Below are 25,807 nucleotides of genomic sequence, written 5' to 3' on the forward strand. Positions count from 1 at the left end.
TTAAAATATATAATTTAAAATATTAAATATTTTATCATGTTGAAAGTGTTTTAATTCATTGAGGTTATAAAAATATTTTCCACGGTACTTGATCTCAAACCACTTGACATTCGAACAACGAATCCATTCATAAAAATCTTTAATAAAATCAATGTCGTTGTGAAGGTGAAGTTCGAATTGAAAAATTAATTCTTCACAAAGATTAATCCACGGAAGAAAATTCTCTTCAAAATCTTTTTTTGTTATTAAATCAAAATGTAAGATAAAATTCAACTCTTTAATCTTATCTTTCGGTTTCCATCCTTCGAAATTAATTGGGCACCAAAAGCTGACATCGCTAACATTAGATGAACATTGTATTAAAAGTTTTTTTTCTTCATCACTTAAAATATTTTTATCAACATGTAACTCCGGTAACTTTTTTCCAGATTTTAAGTAATGATTTATGAAATAATTTTCGCAAGAAGTTAAGTAAGAAGTTTTTCCATCGACAATCGAAATCCACCATGAACAAACAATTGATTTTATTTCATCAGTAAATGATGATTGACTTTCATAAAAACATTCAACGAATAAATCATGGTAATCTTTTGGATCTTCACTTTTTCTTAGACGATCTAAAGTAAAATTAAATGTTAATTATAAAAATATACAAATAAATTATTAAAATAATAAATTATAACATTAAAAATTATATACATTATAATATTCTACATATTCATACATATAATTTCATTAATTTTTATTAATTTAATGATTGAATAAAAAATCATATACAATTTTTTATTTTTATTAAATAGATTTTATTTTACATAATAATATTATAGACATAAATTAATATTAAATTAAAATGATATATAAAAATATTAAAATAGTGAAACTTTAAAATAAAAAAATTCTTTAAAAAAATTATAAAAATATAGACAATTTTTTAATTTTGTAAATTTAAAAATTTTATCACATTTTTAAAACGAAATAATTTAAATATAAGTTATAAATTAAATATATTTAAAATAGCATAACAAAAATTATTCATTTATATAACTTAAAAATACTTTCTTTTATTCATATATTCCAAGAAAATTTCGTCGTTCGGTTGTTTTAATAAAACATAAGACATTTTATTAAACAAGTGAATGTTTTTTATAAATCAAATTTCAAAAGAAATTTTGATAAAAGAATATTTTTTCATTCGATTTTGACGTTAATTAAAAACTTTGACGAAATTATTTCTTTAAGGACGATTTATAGTGAATTCGTAAAATACTGAAACTTTCAACAGGTCAAGTGCAGGAATAAAGCGCAGAAAAAAAAGTTATGAAAAATATTTCGCACTTTATTCACATAATTAACCTGTTCAAAATATCCGCATTTTATCTGTCTTCCAAATGATATATTTTTATAAATTTTATAAGATAAAATATAATAATATGTGATACAAAATGCGTTTCTTGATTTATACTGAGCGATTAAAGTCTAAACAGAAATACGTATGAAAAAAGGCTGTCATGGTGAAATACAAAGAAATTAGAAAGATTCATAATAAAGAGACTTTTACACATCATAGTCAACATTATTATCATTAAAGCATAGCTACAAATTGTAATATATATAATATATAAAAACAAGCAACAAACATACCTTAGATAAACCGATAATCGATTAAATTTAAAATTTACCATAAAATCGCATCAAATGACATATTGTTTTAAAAAGTAAAAAATAAATCCATGTAACAAACATTTTAACGTAAACAAGAAAATAAATTCTCATTCACAACTATTTCATAAAAACAATATTTCTCTGAAACTTTTTGCAAAAGAAACACAGGTTCATGCCAGAATATTTAACTTAGACGAACTGTCGACTTACATTAAAAACAGTACCATATTGACCAAATGTTGTAAATATATAGAACGAAAAAGAAACGATTAAAAACAGTCGGTTGAAAATGCAATTAAATAATACCTCAGTATGGTTATAAAAGTAGTATGACATAGATACGTACATACATTTATCATAATGTAATAGTTTTTGGCATACAAAAGCATGGCAAACATTTTTTAAAGTAAAAAATTTGTAAAAACAATGTTTTCCACGCGACGATAACATTTTTTTTGCACTGTAGAGTTTTTGTGGCGAGTTGATGTTTTAACTTAAGAATTTTTTAAGGTTAATAAATATGCTTTTTTTTTTTGTACCACTAACGTTTTAAAGGCAGGTTGATTTCTTTTTCAACATATTTATTTAATTTTTTACATCTATTTTCAATCTACCTTTTAATTGAAAAACTTACTCTTTCATACTCAATTATCGTATTTCCAAGAGGAAACTCATATTCTATTTTCATACGATAAAGAAAAACAAAAACAAATTAACGAATACAAAACTTTAATTTCGTGAAAGCGTTATTTTCAAGTTGCAATATTCTTATAAAGAATTTTCATACACAAATGGAGATGAAACAATATAAAATCGTTCGTTTTCATAAAATATTTCACCATTTTCATATTAATTTAAAACTCTTTGCATTAACATATAACAATTAAATATATAAATAGTTGTAAAATTATAAACACGTATCCATGTGCTATGTTATATTAAAAAGAATAAGCTTAGAGATAGAAATCAAAATATTATAAAAAATGTTACATTAAATTTAAAGGTTTATATATTTTAGCAATTTGATCTTGCATATTTATAATATAGTTTAACTAATATATATCCACACAAAAAAATACGTATTATCATCAATCCTATACAAGACAGTCGTCGTATGTTATTGTTTTAGAAATATATAAATTTAGTTTTAAAACAAAAACTTTTTTAATAAAAAAAAAAAAATGAATATAAAACTGAATAATTTACTTACGAATATATATTACTATATATAAATTACTTACGAATTTTAGGAAGTTATGTTACCCGTGTATATTTTAGTAAACGATGGTGAGTTCGTAAAACTTTTTTAAGAAAAAATAAAACGTTAGGTTGTATATACTTAAAACTCGACGATCGAACTTTAAAAAGATCTTTTCACAAATTCGAACAAAATTTGAATCAACCGTTTAGTTTTATAGAATGATATCGTCAGGCCCGGTTTTAAGCGTAGGCGACGTCGGCGACAGCCGACGGCGGCACTTTTCTAGAGCGGCATTTTCTTAATTTATTTTGTGTTTTCCCAAAAAAAAAAAAATATTAACTACTGCACCACAAGTCAAGAGTCGCGCAGAGGCTAAGGGAATAGCCAGAAATATTTCAAATTTCAAATTTGTTTGCTCCTTGGTATTGTGGTATGACATTTTATTCCAAATTAATATTGTCAGCAAAATGCTCCAATCACAGGCTTTAGACTTGTCGCTTGCTCTAGAGCATTTAAACGCTACCAAATCTTTCCTATGCGATTATCGCTGTGATGAAGCATTTGCCGCAATGGTTGAAAATGCAAAAAAATTGGCAGTTGAACTAGAAATTTTTGAAGGATTTGATGTGGATGATCCCGTACGCGTACGCAGAAAGAGTAGACAATTCCTATACGAAGGTCGTGATGAACCGATAGTATCACCAGAACAAAACTTCAGAGTATCTTTTTTCAATCGAGTATTGGACATCGCAATTCAAGCAATAAATGAAAGATTTACGCAATTATCGGAATATAACGAGTTATTTGGGTTTCTTTACAATATCGGCAGCAAACACTTTACGGATGATGAGTTATTGAAACACTGTAAGGACTTGCAGTTAGCGCTTATGTCTGATGGCTAATCTGATATCAACGGGGTCGAACTTTGGTATGAAATTAAAGCTATTGGGAGACGACTTGATACTTCCAATAGCGATCCAAAAAGTGTATTAAAATGTATTTACACATCTAATGTTGTCGAAGTATTCCCAAACCTTTCAATAGCTCTTCGCATACTACTAACTTTACCAGTCACAATCACAATAAAATCCTATTTCAGATCACGAATGTGTCAAGATCGTTTAGTTGGTCTAGCTACGATTTCCATCGAGAAAGAAATTGCTGATCATTTGGACATAGAAGATTTGGTTAAAGATTTCGCAGAATTAAAAGCTAGGAAAATTCACTTTTAATTACGATTTGTTTTTTATTTTTTCATGAATGGAATTTGTTTTGTTTTTTATTTTTGTATAAATTCAGTTTTTTTATTTACTTTGTTTTTGTGTAATTTTTCGTAATAAAATAAAAATATATTAAAGTTTGATTTTCAGTGTTTTTCTATTTTCCTTCAAATTGGAAATTATTGCATTTTTAATTTTTGCGGCGGCAAATTTGCATCTCGCCTACACATAGAAAACTGTTAGAACCGGGCCTGGATATCGTAACTATCGCAACCGTTTTTATGAAATATAAAGTCTAATAAATGTCGAAAATGTCAATAATGTACCTCCAAATTGCTTAGAAAATACATTAATTAAACATACATAAGTTAACTGAACCAAATCTAATCTAATTATGCCTTTCCAGGTCTCACGAAGATTTTTTATATTTTCTGAAAATAATTTTTTGAAATGTATTTATTTACTCAGTTTTATTACATTAATTATGGTATATTTATTTACTCAGTTTTATTAGATTAATTATGGTATATTTATTTACTCAGTTTTATTATATTAATCATGGTATATTTATTTACTCAGTTTTATTACATTAATTATGGTATATTTATTTACTCAGTTTTATTACATTAATTATGGTATATTTAATTTACTCAGTTTTATTACATTAATTATGGTATATTTATTTACTCAGTTTTATTACATTAATTATGGTATATTTATAGCGTTTAAAGTTGTTAGTTTAATTATATTTGAAAAGAAAGTAGGGGAGAGTGGGGCACCATGATACATGGGGCACCATGATACATTGTAATTATGGAGGCATCTTAAGAATTGTGACAACCACTTTTATATTGTAAAACAGTTATTACTAGAGCTATGTTTTGAAAAAAAAATTATATCATTTGACATTTTTAGGCCTGCGAGGGGTCGAAATTTGTGAAAGAAAAGTGTATTAAAAAAATTGTTAGGAAGCAAAAACCAAATGTGTGTCATGGGGCCCCACTCTCCCCTATTTGAGGCTTCACCATAAGGTTTAAATCACGTTAAAAGGTTGATAACATGTCGAATAATAAATTATATAATTTCGTTGGAGAACATAAACTATTAATGTAATTGATGTGAAATAAATTATAAATGATATATTTTCGTTGGAGAACATAAACTAATAATTTTATTGGTGTGAAATAAATAAAACGAAAATAAAAAATTAAAAAATAGATTTGGTTACTGTTATTTTGTGTGACGTCATTAACATAATTTAAAAGCCACAAAAAAAAGTGTAAAAACGCATTTTTTTTATAACAGAATTTACAGTTTGTAAATTATTATCAGTTACTTTAGTAATACCTATAAATGAAGCGAATATAAAGTTATATATTATAAATAATTTCATAAAAAATTTCTTATTATATAAACGTTACGAAGACAAGCAAACGATATATATATGTAAAATACTTGTATTTATTATTTTCTTGATGTTTCCTATTTAAATCAGTTTTAAACCGTAACCGTTTTTTTTATAAAATGCTTAAATAATCTTTGAACAAATATGAAACATTTACATTAATTAAAAAATTCCATCACAATTGCTATTTTAAATAAAAGAGGCGCATTTATCAAATTGATATAAATTTCGAGTGACTATTTTAAAAGGCTAATTATATAATAAAAAAAATAAAAAAAAAAAAAAAATTCTGAATTTTTTGAAGCAGTGTAACATTTATATAATATTAATTTAATATGTTAATCATCATGTTCGAATATATCTTTTTGAACGTCAAAACCTGCTACAATTTTTACGCAATTTCCGCAACAGCTTTTTGTGTCAAACAATTAGGTGGATGGCATTATACCATGTTAAGCGTTTATTTTGCAAATGTCTGGCATCTTTTTCTTTGATTTTCATTTCTTATGTTATCTTAGGATTGTTCTAAAACGGTGTAAAATATCACTGAGTTCTTTTGGTAACCCTTATTTTTTGAACTTCTTGAAATTAGTTAAGACATCACTAATTCATGAGAATATCTCTTTAAGAAAACATTTCCTCTAACAAAAGGTTGAGAAAATAAAATATTTTGTTTGACTAATGGATTTTTAGACTAGATTTTGTTTGAATAATAAATTCCGCTATATCTATAAAAAATTTTTAAAAGAAAATGCCCTTCAAATAATTTGAAAAGTTGATACTTATGAAGTGATTTAAACATGTTTGATGATGTAGAACAATAAAAGAAGGAAAAAAAAATAAAGCTACTAAAAAGCAGAACATTAAGTCATTACTTAAAAACATGAACAAGATAAAAATGATTGACGCGTATCATTTCGATCAAGCGCGCCCGACGGAGGGTTAAACTTTTGATGACTAACTCAAACCATGTAGTTAGTTTTAACAGTGTGTTGACATAAATTTTGCTTTTATTGCGTGTCGACACAATCAGTTACAATTTTAAAAATATTATATTTCGTTTACCGCGACGTTAAAAAATCCTAAACACCGAGATATTTATTGTAGGTATCGTATTAGCTTTATACAGCTTTTACACTCCATGTAAAAGCGAGCTTGACGTTACGAGTTGAACAAAAAAATATTTTTGCTTAAAAACATAATAAATTAACTTAATTTATAATAATGGTTTTCTTTTTTTAAAAGCTTTAAACTTAAAAAAAAATAAAATAAAAAATTGAATTTATCTTTCCTTTTTCGATTGAGGATATATTACAAGAGCAGATGCACCTTGTTTTATTCTTTTTAACTTTTAACTTAGATAACAATCATTCAAACAAAAAGTAATCTGGTAATGCTATCAGTAAAACTATAGCTTTACTGATAGCCTTACATTTCTGTTTAAAAATAAGATTTTGTCTGGTAAGTTTGGTTTCTTGCATCTTCAATAAATTTAATTTGGATGAGAATTTATATCCCATCTAAATTCATGGTCCACAAAATACTTCACTAATAGTATCAAAAAAACTATTCTTATCCAATAAAAGACCTCTTATGTCTTAATTGACAAAAAATGCTTAAAAAATCTCTTATTTCCTGAATGAAGCCATGTGTTTCGCATACTTATATTTTGAAATAAAACATTTTTGTTTAATATTTCTGCAAAGGATTTTTTTAATTTTATAAACCAATATTCTGACAAATTTAAACTACCAGACAAATTAATTGGGAATAATTTATCTGAACTATAATGTATTTGTGCTTTTGCAGTCGATGGTTTGTGATCAGATTCAAAACTTTTATTTAAGACACAAATTAAAAGTCAAACTGAGATCTGTTTGAGGCACACACAAGTTAATTTAAAAAAAAAAATCTTTATAAAAGTATTTCTCTGCTTAAGACAAATTATAAAAAAAAAAGTTAAAAAATTAAATAAATTGCTTTCACAAGGTCATAATTTATAAATATAGAATCATAATTGATTTCATCAAATGGAATTTTGGCGCATAACAGATAAAAACCAAATAAATTGTAGATGAACAAAAAATTGTTTCAAAAAACCTAAAGCAAAAATAAATTTACTTAAAAACATCTGAACGAACCTGTATCTTTTGATTTGATAATCAGTATAACCAGTGAACAAATTGAAAAGTGAGTAATATTTTACACAATAAAAATTATTTATATAATCATTATATTAAAATCACAATAACTATTATTATATTTTCATTATACACATAATAAATATATATAGAAACTAAATCTGTTCTCTACTTAGTTATAAAGCATTTTAGCAACATTATACATGTTCGATCAGTAACTTTGTTTTCTTTTTATTTTTATAACTATTATAATTTAAAACTCTCGTAGCTTAAGTAAATTTAAATGGGGAGCTCCAAAACTGTGATCAATCTTATCAATTTTAAATTAAATCTCAAATCAAATTCAACCAAAAGCAGATTTGCTTTTATTTAAAATTTTTATTTACTTAGGTTTTAGTTTTATTAACTATTGTTATGAATGCCAATTTACATTATTGCATCACAGACATTATCCGGGCTCAAAGTCACTGTTTAGCTGAAGACGGTATTTTAGAAAAAACTTGCTTATAAATTTTAATGAGGTTTTTTTCCATTTATTTATTGAAATTCCGGTAGTATTCATTATTTTATAAAAAATTCAAATAAAATTAAAGTTAATCATCCAAATTATTAATTCTGACTGATATACTTACTGCAACTTTGAAAAAATTATTATAAAATATTATTTAATTTTTTTTTATAATTGCATTGTTTTAAAATGTTTTTTAAAATGAAATACTAAAAAATACAAAGATAAAAAAAAAAAAAAAAGAAAAAGTGGTGCAAAAATTATTAAACTTTTGTTGGAAAAAATATATTTCAAAAATAAAAATATAAGCATAATGTGCTTTTTTTTATCTAAATATTCTTCAGGTCTTGTTTAGTGGCATGTTTAGAGACCTTCTGCCGGTTGTCTAAAACCACCATCATCGTGTCTTGGAGCATGTCTTCAGAATGTGTCCTTCCAATGAAATCCTGCACCAATTTGATGTGTCTTTCAGCTCTGTCATTAACAACTGCTAATTGACCTACACTGGACACAAATGTCTTGAAAGATTTATTGTTGAGATTTTTCTCAAAATTTGACATTCCTTCTTTCTTCCATGAGAGAACGTCATCTTGGTTATACCAAGATGAAGAAAAAAGAGATAAGACTCCTGAGAAACAAAGTCTGATAGCTTTGAGAGGAGACAGACCTGTGTAAAAGGTTTTGGTTGTTCTTTGTCAAAGCTCTTTATCTCTGGAACATCATATTTTAATAATTCTGCAAGAATATCCGTCCTCTCTTTCTCCTCTAAGTGCTGGTCAGCTAAAGAAAAGATAACACACTGTGGTGTAAAATACCAAGTGTGTCTGAGAACACTAAGATTAAGAGCTTTGCCAATCTTTCCGTACTTCTTGGAAAAAAGTGAGTCTTTCATGATCTGCGATGAAATCTTGAATGCTCTAAGATCATTGGATGGAGCCTGTGCTGCCATTGGACTCTCCAGAAAGAATAAACAGTGAAAGATCACAATATAATTTGTTGCATCCTGTATCATCTTAATCTCATAGATACTGAGTTGCTTGTTGTAATTCTTGGTCATTTGCATTGCTAACAGATACAATGAATCAGCCGTAAATCTTGCTTTGTGATGAGCACCTGGTTGTAGAAATCTGAAGTTCAACAAATCTGCTCCAAGGTAAAAAGCTACTAGTTGACATAAATACTTGTAATCCCCTCTGTCAAAAATATTTGCTTTACGAGCAGTAATGCAGAACTCCATTGTTTCATTTGCAAGATTGTAAAAGACGGTTCCAAAAGCAAACTCAGGTCTGTTCCAATCAAATTTCTCAATGTTGGCCAATATATTCACGTCTTTTTCAATCTTAGACCAAAGATCTTGATATTTTTTGTATAAAGATTGACTGGGTCCCTTTTTTTCTCCCTGTAATTCCATCATAACATGATGATCATGTCTTTCCATTATATGGTGCCTAAACTTATTATTATCTTTTTCTGTCATTACTCTCAGAAAAAAAGAAAAAAAAAAATTGCCTGTAATTTATATAGTAAAGCATCATACCTGCACATTAGCCAAAGAATTGGACAAGGTAGAGAATAAACTGCAATATTTCTAATTGCACTATAATGTTTTCCAGTGTTTGAGCAACTTGTGTCAGCACAACAAGCTATGATCTGCTCTTTTAAGTCATAATATTCCACAAGACTTTGGATAGCCAGTGTTTGATCTTTCCCTTTGGAGGAAGGTACTTCAAGTATTCCCAGAAGAAAGTCAAGTGAGCGGGCCTCTGGAGAGGAAACACTAATTGCCAACCTTTCTACTGTTTCCAAAATCTTTACCTTTGTCCTATACTGCTTGACCAACTTTGTGTCAAAGTGAAGAATAAGTTTTAAGCCCCTTACCTTATCCAGGTTCTGCTCTCTCACAATAAGTGCTTCATTCTCTATAATTTCAGGGTTTTTTCTTGCCATCTGTGACTTAGAAATGTGACTTCAAAATGTCAGTATCTATTCCCCAGCTTGGAATAGGGAAGACAACATTGCTGTTTCAGCTCTCACACTAACTTGATACCTAAAAAAAAAATACAGAGCATTGTCATTTTTTAAATTATGTAATATTTAAGTTGTTTAAACTTGAAGTTTTATATATACTTTAAATATACTTAACTTTTTTATATATAAACTTATTTACTTTGTCATAAATGGAATCCACTTATCCAAAACATCACTCAGACTGAGTTGAAGACAAATCTTGGTTGACAAAACTTTTTTTTTTTACAGTAGGAGTTTCAAAGTCTGAACCATAATCTGTTCCACTACACCCACTGGAGAATTCCTGCTCAAAATTTCCCAAAGCTTCTTCTTCTGCTGCTTTTTCCAGTAATTGACTTTTTTTTTTTTTGTTCAACAATTGCTTTCAGTCACTCCTGCTGTTGTTCTTCTTCTTCCATCTTCTTCAGAAGATTTTTCATTCTTTCCTCACCTTCAGCAACTATTTCAGCAAATGTTTTTTCATTTTTGTAGGACATTTTGACTCCTTTCAAACATCTTTTCAAAAAAATTGAATCCTCCTTTACAGCCTCTTTACTCCTTCTAGGATCCTGGCTAATTAACTTGAAAATGTTTTCCTTGTGTATAGGAAACAAAACATTGGCTTTGTCTAAGAACTCTTGAGTATATTGGCTCATGGTTTCTTTGCTCATCTCTAAGGTTCTCATCTTTAAAATTTTAATATACTGGGTATACAGAGCAATGATTCTATTCCTGAATTAAAAGTTGCAACATTTAAAAAATGTCAACGTTTTAAAATATAGTATAAAAACTTATGTAATTATATTTCACAGATAAATGTTTCACAGAATACTTAATTTTTATGAGAGAATTTTACTAGAGAAAATTGCTCTAGGATATTTAGTAACTTGCTTAATCGATCGTTCACTGATGATAAAATTTTTATCAAAGCCTGCCTTGTTTCAAATGTTAATCAGTTCCCTTATGATGCACACATTTGTTATTTCGTTTCTGCAATCAGCATAACACATACCACCACTGCATTTAAGTGTGTCTGTACTCTCCAGAGGACATCCAATTTTAGATGACAATGTTTTGATTGCAGTTGCATGACTCTGGTTAATCCAGTAAATTCTGTGACAAACTTCCCCACTGGTTGGGAAGTCTATTAAGAGAAAATATCTGGAGAGAGTACCTCAACAGATAAAGAATTCTTCTTCTACTAGCTTTTCCAACTAATTTTCTGTCTGATCAACGAAAACAAAAATTTCCTTTATTTATTTTTTGATTAAAGAAGAACAATCATAGGTAAGGGCATCTAATCATTTGAAAAGGTAAATATTCAACATAAGAAAAAATTCATATTATGTTACAAGGAGAACCAATATCTGGCTCAACTAGCAACATATCATTTTGCAGATCTGCAAACAAATTAACAAAAAAAAGACATAAAATAAAAAATAAATTTTTGGCCAAGACCTGGCTTGTTTCATTTAGCAGGCAATGGAATCATAGGCTGATCAAAAGAATATCAAAAATCTTTTGGTAAACTTATAAAAAAGGGAAGCAAAACAGCCTACAAAAGGTAGTGCTGAAGAAGAATGAAGTGATATATTCAGTAACACAACCCTCAGAAAAAAACTGAAACTATAGCAACAAAAACTGATAAAAAAAACAGTTTCAAGCAAGAACTAGTGAAGTCTTAACCTCCAAAGATGTTATTTAAAGGCTTCGACAAGAATATATAGAAAACAAAAGAAAATAAAACAGAGAAAAATAAAACAGAACCTACATGATGATAATAAATAATGGTAGGTAGGATAATAAAAGGTGGTAGAATAAAAAAAGATCACACAAACAGACTCAAACAAAAAAATATAAGTAAGGAAAATCTAAGAATGATTTAAAAAATCTTTGTAATTTAATAAAATTAATTTTCTACTCATTAGCAAAACACGCCAACTAAAAGGTTCAAATGAGCATTTAATTATGCAAGAAAAAAATATAACAATCATTTATCAATAGAAGTCACATAAATCAACAGTATTAACTTAAATCATAACTCAAAAAGAAATATATATATACATATATATATATATATATATATATATATATATATACATATATATATATATATATATATATATATATATACATATATATATATATACATATATATATATATATATATATATATATATATATATATATATATATATATATATATATATATTTCTTTTTGAGTTATGATTTAAATATATATATACATATATATATATATACATATATATATATATATATATATATATATATATATATATATATATATATATATATATATATATATGTGCACATATATACATTGGTTTTAAAATCAAAAATGTATAATTACCATGGATTACAAACAGTCAATAAAAATCTTCAAAACTCAAACAAAAATTATAAATATATTACTTAAAAGCAAAAACAATTGAAAAAGTAAAATCCTAAACAAAAATTATGCATATAAATAATAAAGACTTAAAAAAGATAAAAACATAAAAACCATGTCAATTTAACAAAAAAAAATTCTTCTATTAGATATATGTTTATAATATAATATTATTCTAAGAATTGTGAAATTAATTTATAGAATTAATATGGCCTTATAAAAAAAACATTTAATTTTCTGTCTTATCAAACAATTTTTTTTGGCCCAAAATTGAACTATTATGATACCAAAAACATATATAAAAAAGCCAATGACATACAATAAAAAAAAAAAAAACAGGCTGTATTTAAAGAGGAAGAAGGTAAGGTTGTGCAAGAATAAGAAAGTACTGAGAAAATCAATGCTAAAGAAGATAAATATCAGATTTTGATTGCAAAAGAACTGCTATATTACCAAAAAATATAAAAAAACATAAAGGGTATTTATCTCAGCTTAAGAGAAATTACAAAAAAAAATTATAAACTATACATAAAAATAATAATTGCTTTACTTTAAAAAAGATCATAATTTATAAATAAATTTCATCAAATTGAATTTTGGTGCATAAAAAATAAAACCATATGATTTGTAGATGAACAAAAAGCTTTAAAAAAACCTAAAGTAAAAATAACATTACTTAAAAACATCCAAGAGAATATGTGTCTTGTGATTTTAAAATCAGTATAACAAGTAAACAACTTGGAAATTGAGTAATATTTTACACAATAAAAATTATTTAAATACAATCATCATTATCACGAATATATAAGAATAAATATAAAGTTAAATTAAATCTGTTCTCTACTTAGTTATAAAATATTTTAGCAATATTATACATATTAGACCGGTAACTTTGTTTTATTTTTATTTTATAATTTAAAAAGCTCTCTCATAACTTAGTAAACCGGAATGGGGAGCTCTTAAACTGTGATCAATCTTATCAATTTTAAATTAAATCTCAAATTAAATTTACCAAAAAGCAGATTTGCTTTTTATTTGAAAACTTTATTTACTAAGGTTTTTTTTTTATTGATTATTGTTATTAATTCCACATACATAATTGTACCACAGACAATGTAAATTAGAAATTTAGAATAAAACTGTGATTTAGCTTAAATCTTATCTATTTTTGTTTTAATATAGCATTTTAAATAAATTTAAAATACTATATTTACTAAAACAATATTTAGATGTTATTAACCTAAATACTGGTAGTCTACCTTGCACTATGTTTTTGGATACTGGAAAAAAAGCTTCTATTTTGCCTAATTAAGCTTAACAGATCACTCTTTTAATTCTAATTTAGGCAGATTTGATTGTGAAGCATCGATATAACTTAAGAACACCAAACTTAGTTTGTTTTGGCTGCAAAGAAGTTTTTGTCAGATCAGGTTATCCTGCTACTGGTAACATGTAACCCAGTACAATCTGCTTCATGTCCTGCTGCCTTGTAGGATATGCCTTTTTAGGCAAAGGCTAGGAGATGCCAACTCCGATTTAAAACACCCCCTGCCTTGGGGCTCTTGGTTGAGTAAAGGCTAGAGATGGTGTCTCGATAAAAATACTCATCTTGGGCAGATGTTAAATGCACCCGGCTACTGTCTTGTAGAAGGCCTCCTAGGCAAAGACTTAAGGGGAAAACAGATTCTATCTGTTGACCAGCCTCGCACCCCTTCTTCATCTATTAGGCTGGCGCAGATGTATTTTTAATACATTGTTTCCAGTTTAGGATGTTGAATGCTGGATCTTCTTGACTCAATGCATGGGTTTGCTTGTGTCACTGTTTTTATGACAAGGCAACTCATTCTATTATCTCCTTATGAGGGTACAGCTCTAAAACTCAGTTTTATGGTTCTGAAGCCGGCTGGTAGTCAGGTTTCCCGAACTCTGTGGTAGCTCTCAGAGAGGCTGATTCCATCAACAGCTGAAAATTATCAAAGTATTAACAGTGCCATGTTGCGCAAGGATGGTGTCCCTGTTTGTACTTTTGGTGTGCATTGCGGAGGCCACATTTGGAGCCCTTTGTTACGGCTTAGGGTTTATTAGTAGTAATGAGGCAATTGCTTGGGCTATTAAACGGTGTTCTGAGTACTATCTATGCTTTGAGTCAAGTTCTTCAATCTAATTTAAAAATGAATAAAGTACCAAAAACTATAAAACACAAAAAACCATCATCATCACCAAGTTCTCTAAACCTATCATTCACTAATATTCGTGGTCTTCGAAGTAACTTTTCTTCTGTTGAGTCTTATCTCTTGCAAAGTTCACCAGACCTACTTGCTCTTTGTGAGACTAATTTGAGTTCGGCTGTCTCATCTTGTGATCTTAGTGTTGATGGTTATCTTCCTCTGATTCGAAAAGACTCCAATAGTCACATGCTTGGCCTGGGCATTTACATTCGTAAGAATTCACCTGTTTGTCGTGAAACTAGGTTTGAATCCACAGACTGTTCTTTCATGTGCTTTTGTTTAGCACCACTTCACTCTATTGCCTTTCTCTTTGTTCTATATCGCTCTCCTTCATCTCAAGACTGCACTCTTTTTGATGTTATTTCTGATCATATTGACCAAGCCCTCTCTCTTTATCCATCAGCTAATATAGTTGTTGCTGGTGACTTTAATGCTCACCACTCTGAATGGCTTGGCTCTAGTGTTAGTGACTCTGCAGGCATTAAAGCCCACAACTTTTGCCTTTCTCAATCCCTAACTCAAATAGTCAACTTTCCAACTCGCTTTCCTGACAACCCTAATCATTTACCTTCTCTACTCGACTTATGTCTTGTTTTTGATCCTAGTCAGTGCTCAGTTTCTCCGCATTCACCCTTAGGTTCTTCTGATCACAGTTTGATCTCTCTAAAACTAATATCTCATTCTTCTTCATCACCTGAATCCCCCTATTACCGAACCTCTTTCAACTACAGTAAAGCTGACTGGGATTCTTTCCGTGATTTTCTTCGTGATGGCCCTTGGGTAGAAATCTTTCAACTTCCTGTCGACAAATGTGCTTCTTACATAACTTCGTGGATTCAGGCTGGCATGGAATCTTTTATTCCCTCTCGACGATTCCAGGTCAAGCCTCACTCTCCTCCATGGTTTTCCTCGCACTGTGCTGCTGCGATTGCCAATCGAAACCGTTACTTCCATATTTATCAGCAAAACTATTCTCCAGAAAACAGGCGTCTGTTTATTACTGCTCGAAACAATTGTAAAAAGGTTTTGTCTAATGCCAAAACCCGCTATTCTCAGGTCATGAAATCTCGTATCTCATCTCAAAAATTAGGCTCTCGTGACTTCTGGAGAATCTTTAATAATATCAATAACAAAGGGCAAATCTTTAATTCCACCTCTCTTGTATGGTTCAGACTTTGTCACCTCACCTAAAGACAAAGCTGAATTGTTTGCTAAAAACTTTTCATCAATATTATCTCTTGATTCCACTAGTTGCGTTCTACCTGATATTGCCAACAAACAGGTTGATCCTTTGCTTGACATTCATATCACTCCAGCATCTGTATCTAAAGTGATTTCCTGCCTAGACTCTTCTACAGCTTGTGGCCCGGACAACATACCTGTTATTGTCTTGCAGAAGTGTTCTCCGGAGCTGTCGTCTATACTCTCAAAACTATTCAACAAGTGCTTCTCAGAGTCTTGCTTTCCAGCCTGCTGGAAAGCCGCATCTGTTATCCCTATCTTCAAAAATTCTGGGGAGCGATCTGATTCGTCTAACTACCGTCCCATAAGTCTTCTTCCTACCATAAGCAAGGTTTTTGAATCTTTAATTAACAAACACTTAATTTCTCATCTTGAATCTAATAACTTACTTTCTGACCATCAATATGGATTTCGATCTTCTCGTTCTACAGCTGATTTGCTAACAGTAATAACTGACAGGTTTTATCGTGCATTAGATGAAGGTGGAGAGGTTAAGGCCATCGCTCTTGACATTTCAAAAGCTTTTGATAAAGTTTGGCATGCTGGTCTTCTCCATAAGCTTTCTTCTCATGGTGTATCCGGCAACATCTTTAAGATCATTGAATCCTTCCTTTCCAATCGTAGCATAAAAGTTGTCCTCGATGGACAACACTCTTCTTCTTATTCTGTAACTTCAGGGGTTCCTCAAGGATCTATCCTTGGCCCTATACTCTTTTTAATTTACATTAACGATTTTCCAGATATTCTCACATCTAAGGTGGCATTGTTTGCTGATGATACTACCATTTATTCTTGTCGTGATAAGAAACCTACACCCTCTGATTGCTTGGAGGGGGCATTTGAGCTTGAAAAGGATCTCACTTCTGCTACAGCATGGGGCTCACAGTGGCTGGTGAACTTTAATTCAGATAAAACTAAATTTTTTTCAGCCAATCGTTATCGCAATAATTTAGATCTTCCTATATTTATGAACGGTGATGTATTCGATGAGTCACCTACTCTTCATCTTCTTGGATTAACTCTTACTTCCAATCTTTCTTGGAAACCATATATCAAATCAGTTGCAAAATTAGCATCTGCTAAGGTTGCATCTCTTTATCGAGCTCGCCACTTTCTTACTCTGGATTCTATTCTCTATCTCTATAAATCTCAAATCCGGCCTTGTATGGAATACTGTTGCCATATCTGGGGCGGATCTTCTAATGATGCCCTTTCTCTTTTAGACAAGGTGCAAAAACGCATTGTAAACATAGTTGGACCTGCTCTTGCAGCCAACCTCCAACCATTATCACATCGTCGTAATGTTGCTTCTCTCTCTCTTTTCTACAAATACTATAATGGGCACTGCTCTAAAGAGCTAGCGTCTCTTGTGCCATCTACTAAAATTCATTCTCGTGTTACTCGTCATTCAATTAAGTGTCATCCTTTTTCTGTGACTGTTCCTAAGTGCTCCAAAAGCGCTTATTCGTCTAGTTTTTTTCCTCGAACATCAGTTCTATGGAATTCGCTTCCTTCATCTTGCTTTCCTGATTCATATAATTTGCAATCTTTTAAGTCGTCCGTCAATCGTTATCTTGCTCTACAATCTTCATCTTTTCTCTTACAGTAACTTCCAACTTTAATTAGTGGCTGCTTGCAGCCTTGTTGGAAGCGAAGATGTTTAAAAAAAAAAAAAAAAAAAAAAAAGAAGTACATAGGAATTATTTTTCTGTCTGCTTAATGAAAACAAAAATTTGCTTAAGCTAGTTTCGGAACGAATATGAACTATTTAAGGTAAGGGCATCCAATCAATTACAAAGGTAAATTTATAACATAAATAAAAAAATTTATTTTACATCTGTCTCAAGGTGAGCTAAAATTTGGCTTACTTTGTGACAGATTATTTTTCAGATCTGCAAACACATTAACAAATAAAAGACATAATTTAAAAAAGATAATTTTGTTTCATTTAGCAGATAATGGAAGCATAGGCTGACCAAAAGAATATCAAAATTCTTTTGATCAGCTTATCAAAAAGGGAAGTAAAATCGCCAACAAAAAACATAGCAGATGGACTGACACACTTAGATTAATTCCAGAACGATTTGCAAAAGAAGCTTAAGAGGAATGATTCAGTAACATTACCCTTAGAAGAAAACTAAAACTATTGTAATATAAACTAATACAAAAATAAATTTCAAGCAAGAACTGGGGATGTCTTCACCTTCAAAGATATTTAAAAAAGTGTGGTTGAATAACAAAAGCCTAGATTACACACACAGATTCAGACAAAATGATAAAAGATAAAAAAATTTAACTATTAAAAAATTTTGAAAATAAAAGCATAAGCTAAAAGGTTTAAATAAACATTAAATTGCCATCATAAAATCAGGGCATCAAAACATCATAACAAGAGGGCATAACATGCATTAAATTGCCCTCATAACACAAGCGTAAAACGATTCCATGTAAAAACATCCAGGGCACATAAAAAAATAACAATAAGTTATGAGTATTTCCAAAATTTTATCATCTAATTCCAAACAGTTTCAAAGTCATGACTATTCAAACTTTGCCTTGAAAATGTTGTCCTGACTAGTTTAGTTAAAGTTGTTACAAAGAATTGTAAAGAGGTCTTTTCTTAAACAGAAAAAAAAACATGGACAAACTTACTTAAATTTGTTTGTTATAAAACATGAAACATGAACAATTATGGAAAATGAAAGGCAAAAAAAGGTGATACTCCTAAGTGCCTAATACACAAAAGTTGATGTTTGATAATTTTTAGAAAATTTTCCTGCCCACCCTAAGCTTATTAAGAACTCTTCCCCCATCCCCCCCCCCCGCCCCCTATATTAAACTTTACTCAGGGATGTGGAGTCCCAAAAAGGATTCCAGTTTGAAAGTCACAAAAAGATTACTTCTTTCTAGTTTTTAGTATTCAGGAGCATTAAAAATATAAAAAAGCTTATGAACTACTAAAACAAAAAAATTAAATTTTTAGTTTCCGAACCTGGAGTCCTTAGGTATAATGGCAGCAAAGATTCAAGACCTTGGGCTTAAAAATAATAAGTTTTAATTAATTAAACCTTATTAACTTTTTTCTTTTTGCGTATCATAAGTCAACCAACATGTTTAGAGCTCTGGACACCAGAGACCAGGACGAAATAGAGATACAAAGATATAATAAATTTTTTGTTTTTTTATTGACCAGTGATAGCCACTGGTCAATAAAGAAAAAAAACTTTTTGTTATTCACTAAAACTATGTAAGTCAAAACTTGTTTAGTATAGTAGCAAAAAATTTATAAAATATTTAGAAACAATAAATAAAAAAGTCAGATTAAAATTCTAAACTTCCTCATTTAAATTTATCTACTAATGATGCACATTTGACAATGTTTTTTATTTTAGTTTAAGAAAAGACCATAATTCCATTCTTTTATAAATCAAGTAATCCCAGGTAGAATTTTAATAAATTTTTATGGTAGGATATTTTAAAACTAGTAAGGAAACAGTAAAACCAAGTCAGCAACAACTAAAGGAACGATTTGATATGGTCAAAGGTGTTCCAGTTTCATTACGGTCAAGTTACTCTCAGGTGCTTAATACAATGCGGGGTGGATGGGAAATTTTTTTCCAGATGTAATAAATGAGAGGAGATAGGAAGGGAAGGAGGGGACAGAGGAATGTAGTCTCAACAGACAGGTAATTGGAAATTTGTTTTCTTCTTATAAGTGAGTTTATAGTTTCTAATTTTCAAGACCTAAACTGGCTTAAGTAGTTAAATTTTTTTGAAATTTAAGATACAGCTTCTTTATTCATAATAAGTAAAATTTAATAAATGGGGAGAAGGGTCTTAATTAGCTCAGCGTGGTTGAAAAAACTTCCAAAAAATTATTAAACACCAACTTCTGTGTATTTAGCTCTTTGGAGTTTTTCCTTTTATTTTTCACAATTCCTGATATATAAGTAACAAACTTAATTTTATTTGAGCATGTTTTTTCTGTTTAAGAAAAGACCATCTCCAATTCTTAACAACATAATTAAACTATTCAAAAACACATTTTCAAGGCAAAGTTTGAATAGTCATATCTTTGAAAAAGTTTGGAAATAGAAGATAAAATTTTGGGAATATTTATAAACTGTCAAAGTCTTTGAGTGGTGTAAAAATCAACACAATCTGAGACTTAGCGTTGCATTTTATAAAAAAAATTTGATGTTTTCACGCAAAATTGCCCATGATTATAATCATAACAACTACATATCAATAGAAGTCACATCAACATAATTAACTTCATCATCAATTTAATCAATAAGAAAAAATATTCTTTAAAAGTAACATAGTTTACAAATGATTCATTAGAAAATATGTTCAGTCAAGTTATTTTAGTATAAGTGTCTTTTGAATCAATTTATAAATCAATAGAATGAAAAGAAATCTAAAAAATAAAAATTTATTACATGTGGTAACAATTGTTTTATACAAAGATTTTTATATATGTATAATTTTGCTTTCCCTGCATTCTAGAGCTATGGTTATTTATCAAGTATTTATCATAAAATCAGTTAAAAGCAATAGATATATTAAAAAAAATGCAGGATTTAAATTTTTCATAAATTTGAAAAACGCATCTATTGTACTTTTGATTTACTCAAAAAATACAAGTATGCACATTTTAAGGCAAATTTTAAGAAAAATTGCTGGTAATATTAAAACCAAATAATGTGTTTTGAAAATTGTATCAAAATAAATAAAGAAATCTTATAGGATCCACATAATCTTAATTGGATCTAATGATCCTTTTATAGGATTCACATAAAATAGTAACTGAACTAAATAATCTTAATTGGATCTAATTTAGCAAGAAATATTCCAAACACACAAAAAACATTGATTTCTAATCTATAACATTAATTAATCTTGATTCTTTTGAATTATCATAATTAATTTCACATGGCCACTGTTACATCCCTAATCTCTGCAAGTTTGATTATGAACCATAGAAAACAAACATTAGTTTGTTTTGGTTGCAAGGAAGTACAAATTTTGACTTAATTTTCTCAACATGTGAAACAAATAACTTAATCGCCTTTTTGCATATTAACCATATTAAATTAACATTTTACTTGAAATTAAGAAGTATGATTTAAATAATAATTACAACTGTGTTACAACATTTTAAGATTACAACTGATTTTATTCTAATTTTTACACTGCAAAAACATGTCTGTTCATGAGAAAAGCTGCATAAAAAAAAAAAAAAATTATAAAAAAGTTAATATTTGAAATTCAATACAGATTTTTTTGTCAATGTTAAATCATTTTCCCAAGGCCAATATTATGTAATTTTATGTTGTGCAAGATATGGGAAAATAATGTATAGGATTATTAAGGAAAAATTTTCCATACAATCATCAAAAACAAAAATTTGCTAGAAAATTTATAGTAAATATTTGTTGTTGTCTATACTTAACAAAACTATTTAAGTTTATCTCGTCTGGGGTAAAATGGGTAATAAATGCAAATTTATTTTAAATTATATTACTAGAATGCCATAAACTTATGAAAAGAACCCAGAAATGACATACAATAAAAAGAAGTTAAAGCAGGCTGTTAATAAAAAGGAACAAGGTACAGTTGTGTAAAAAATAAGAAAGCACTGAGAAAATCAATGCTGAAGAAAATGAAATATCAGAGTTTGATAGAAAAAGAACTGTAATATTACCAAAAGATAGAGATTTATTTGTTGTTAAAACTGAGCAGTGTACAAAAAATGGCTGGCCTTGTGACAGATCTGCAAAAAAAAAAAAAAATATGCTTAAACGGGAAGGAGAATATAAGATATATAAAAAATATTTCTTTGTATTTCATTTAAGCAAAAAATGAGATTATAACTGCAGAAGATTTTATTTAAAGACGAAGGTAGAAAAGATAAAAAGAAGAGATTTATCTTCTTTTATTTACCTTTTTCAACCAAAACTGCCGAAAATCAAACTAATAAAAACTTCAACTAAAAAAGATTATTATTTTCAATGCTGAATGCTGATGAAATTGTTGTTTATAAACTCATACCCTAGTTTCAGGGTAAAATGGTGAGCAAAAACATCTTCAACTTTATAGTTATACTTAGTCCCATAAAGAGCAACACAAAAAATTGTTATAACTTCTTTGCAGAGTGTGTTATGTTAAGTCTGCATAGTTAAGAGACTATATTACATTATCAGACTATATTACAATATTCTGCAAAACTATGGCTTTTTAAACATAAATGATAAAATATGCCTTCTAGATACCAGATGTAGTCAAGAGATGTAGTCAAGACCAATTAATAATTGCTCAGACCAAGACATGACATAACACTTTAAGACCAATATCAAGACCAAGACATCACAAAATCAACCCAAGACCAAAAACAAGACTTTTCACAAGACCAAGATCTAGATTTAGGCTCATAAAATGTTCAACACAAGAAGGATTCACACCTGCTTGAATACTACTAGGCCGTTAGCTAATGTATTATTTTACCATTTATACATCTTGGGAAAGTACCCATTTTACTTTTACTTATAAATTTATCAAAATAGAGTAAACCCTTCTCTAATATTTTTGTTTATACTATAGCAATAGCTTTTGTAATAAAAAAAACTGGGAATGTGTTTTATTTTGTCCTTTTTAACTTATACATTGTATATGAAACATTTACAAAAAAGTAAACCATGCTGGTTGCCATTGTAGGATTATAATCATATATAAAAACAGTGTTTCTTTTGTACAATTTAGCATAACATTATGATGGTATTTTACAAATGGTGCAACCTCTATTTGTGAAGAAGTTATTTAAAAATATATATATGCACACACTTTCTTCTGCCAATAAACTTAGAATGATGTGAGTTCAACCACACATCATAATTTAGATGTTTATCTTCAGTCTATTCAGGGTTAGGGTTAGAAACAATTATTGCTTAAAGTCAACATTTTTATGGTTTAAAAAAACTTTAAACCATAAAAAATGTTTAAAGATTTAAATTCAGCATACAAAATAAACAATTATATAAATAAAAACAATATATAAAAAAAATTATAGAAACAAATATAATATAAATAAAAAACATTTAAATAAAATGCGTCAACAATCTTTTAAAACTGATAATGACTTTATTTTAGAAAAACTAATATTTCCGAGTTATTTCTTCAAAATCTTATTACAAAAATTAATGCTTGTTCATAAAAATGTAGTTTAAAATAATTTTTGCTCTCTAAAAGTTTTTCAATGAAGGTTTTTTTGTCCATAGGGAAAATAATTTAAATTTCTTGTCGAAAAGGTTTTACAAGTGATTTCATGCTAAGAAAAGAATTTAAGTTAGTTGATAAAAGCCTCATAAAAGTGAAATCAACACATAAATTCATCTTGCGAACAATTTTTATAAAATATTTATATGTACCATGGCCTACTGTAATTATACAGCCTGATTTGTTGCATTTTGCGGAAAAAATTAAGAGGCCAGTTTTTTACGGCTTATTTGTAAATTTAAAATTATGTATGAAAGGTTTTAAAAACAACAACAATAACTATATATTTACCAGTGAATATTATACAAAGGTGTTGAATAAAATATTGAATTATAATATTGTAACAATTACTATATAAATATTTGCTTGCATGCATTGGTTTATGCTTTTATAGTTATTTAATATGTAATGTATTCTGAACTGAATAATATGTGAATGTATTGACTGATTGCCTGTTTCATTATATTCCATTAGAGAGTGGAATAATGAAAAAGACACACAGACAGTCTCTTATTATTACTGTATATAGTCGAACTGCTTTTTTATGAGATGTTATTTAAGTGGAGATAATTCCAATAATAAATGTAAGTGAACTTTATATTTAAAAATAACTGTGTTGCATTTTTTTGATTTGTTTTAGTAATAAAATGGTTAATAAATGTGTTGTTACAAACTGTAAAACTGGTTACTCTAACAGTCCAAAAAAGTCAACATTTCATTTTCCTGACGAATTTGATTTGCGAGAACGATGGATATACTTTGTTAATAGAAAAGAATAGGTTCCATCAAAATATTCAGTTATTTGTGTGAATCATATGATGACAAATTTATTAACTACTAAAAAAGATGCACCTTTAAATGAAATCTTCTTCCAGTTCCAACTATTTAAACCAATGAAATAAGTGCATCATCGACTCTAAGGTTCTAAAGTTGCCCCGAAAAGAAACAACTTTGAGATATTTAGGAAAAGATGAGTTTGGAGATTTTCATATTTCTTTATCTGAATGGTTTCGTAGTGGTCATAATTGCAAATTAACAAACTGTAGTATTTTAGAAAATTTTCCTGTCTATATTAGAAATAAAGCCAGTGATATGAATTCAATTTTGACAGAGTTAAATGAAATTAGATACTATTCTCCTCAAGGCAGACCTCCATATTCTGCATCCCTTAACGTTATGCACTAGTTTTATGTCACACTTCAGCACAGTCTTATAAGTTATTGTTAGAACAACTACCTTTACCATAATTTAGTTTATTTAGAAAAATAATTTAGTTTATTTAGAAAAGAAAAGTGATATAAATGCATATAAATGATATAAAGTGATATAAATGATATAAATGATATAAAGTGATATAAATGATATAAAGTGATATAAATGCATATAAATGATATAAAGTGATATAAATGATATAAAGTGATATAAAGTGATATAAATGCATATAAATGATATAAATGCATATAAATGCATATAAAGCTATAACAGTTTTGTTACAAAAACATTGTGTATCAAGTGATTGTGTGCTTCTTGTGGATGAAATGTATCTGCAAAAAGCAGCCCAATATCTAAGTGGGAAATAAATTGGTGAAGATTCAAAAAGTAGTCTTTATAAAGGTGTTGTTGTTTTTATGATTGAAGGACTTCAAAAAGCTATTCCTTATATTGTGAGATCATCACCTGAAGTTTGCACAATAGGATCATGGTTGAAAAAAGAAATTGATGAGTGCATTACTTCATTGCATCAATCAGGTTTTAAAGTAAGAGCTATTGTTACAGATAATCATTCTACCAATGTTAATGCATTTTCAGAGTTACATAAATCCTATACTGGAGATGGAAAACTATTTATTTATCATCCAGCTTATAATGGAGTTTTAAAAACAATCTATTATATGATATAATCCATTTAATAAAAAATGTTAGAAATAACTTGGAAAAAACATTATGCAAGATATTGCATTGTTGTCTTCAGAGATATTAGAGTGTCAGCTTTCTGAAGATAGAATGGAAGTTGCTGTTACTATAGCAGGCTACATTGCTAAAAAAATTGAAAAAAAAAGATTTAAATGTCTATCTTGTGGTCAAAAAATGGTTAATACAGACCAAGATGTTCGTAATAACAAATATCTGAAAATACTATCCAGAGGTGAACTTATATGTCCAAGTCAATCCTTGTCTGATTTTATTTATCATCTTTTTAGTATTCTAGATATTATTTCTCCAATTCTAATCAAACATTGCAGTTATTCTTTATCACTTAAAAGTTTTGCAGAACAAGTTTTTAGGATTTATTATAGCAGTGGTGATTTCACATGCGAGAATGGGGAATTAAATATGGATCTCGAATCGTTATTAATATTTTTTATAATAATTTACAAAAAGAAACTACAGATTCTGTAAGAAAAGATCAGGTAAAAGAGTTTAAAAAAAGATAAAGAACTGATAGCTAGTGCTAATAAAATTTTTTTTCTCAAATCCTTAATACATATAAAATTACAAACCTTTATT

The 25,807-nt window shown here is 28.4% G+C and overlaps 1 protein-coding gene across 1 annotated transcript in view; it reads right to left on the reverse strand.

The window, feature by feature from the left end:
• LOC136073979 (NACHT, LRR and PYD domains-containing protein 3-like) overlaps positions 1-25,807 on the reverse strand; it is a 45,138-nt gene continuing 19,331 nt past the window's right edge. The window contains exon 6 of the mRNA XM_065786276.1: positions 1-617. Coding sequence (XP_065642348.1) covers positions 1-617 — 617 coding nt within the window. The remainder of the gene's footprint in view (positions 618-25,807) is intronic.

Source organism: Hydra vulgaris, chromosome 01, assembly GCF_038396675.1.
Source record: "Hydra vulgaris chromosome 01, alternate assembly HydraT2T_AEP".
NCBI lineage: Eukaryota > Metazoa > Cnidaria > Hydrozoa > Anthoathecata > Hydridae > Hydra > Hydra vulgaris.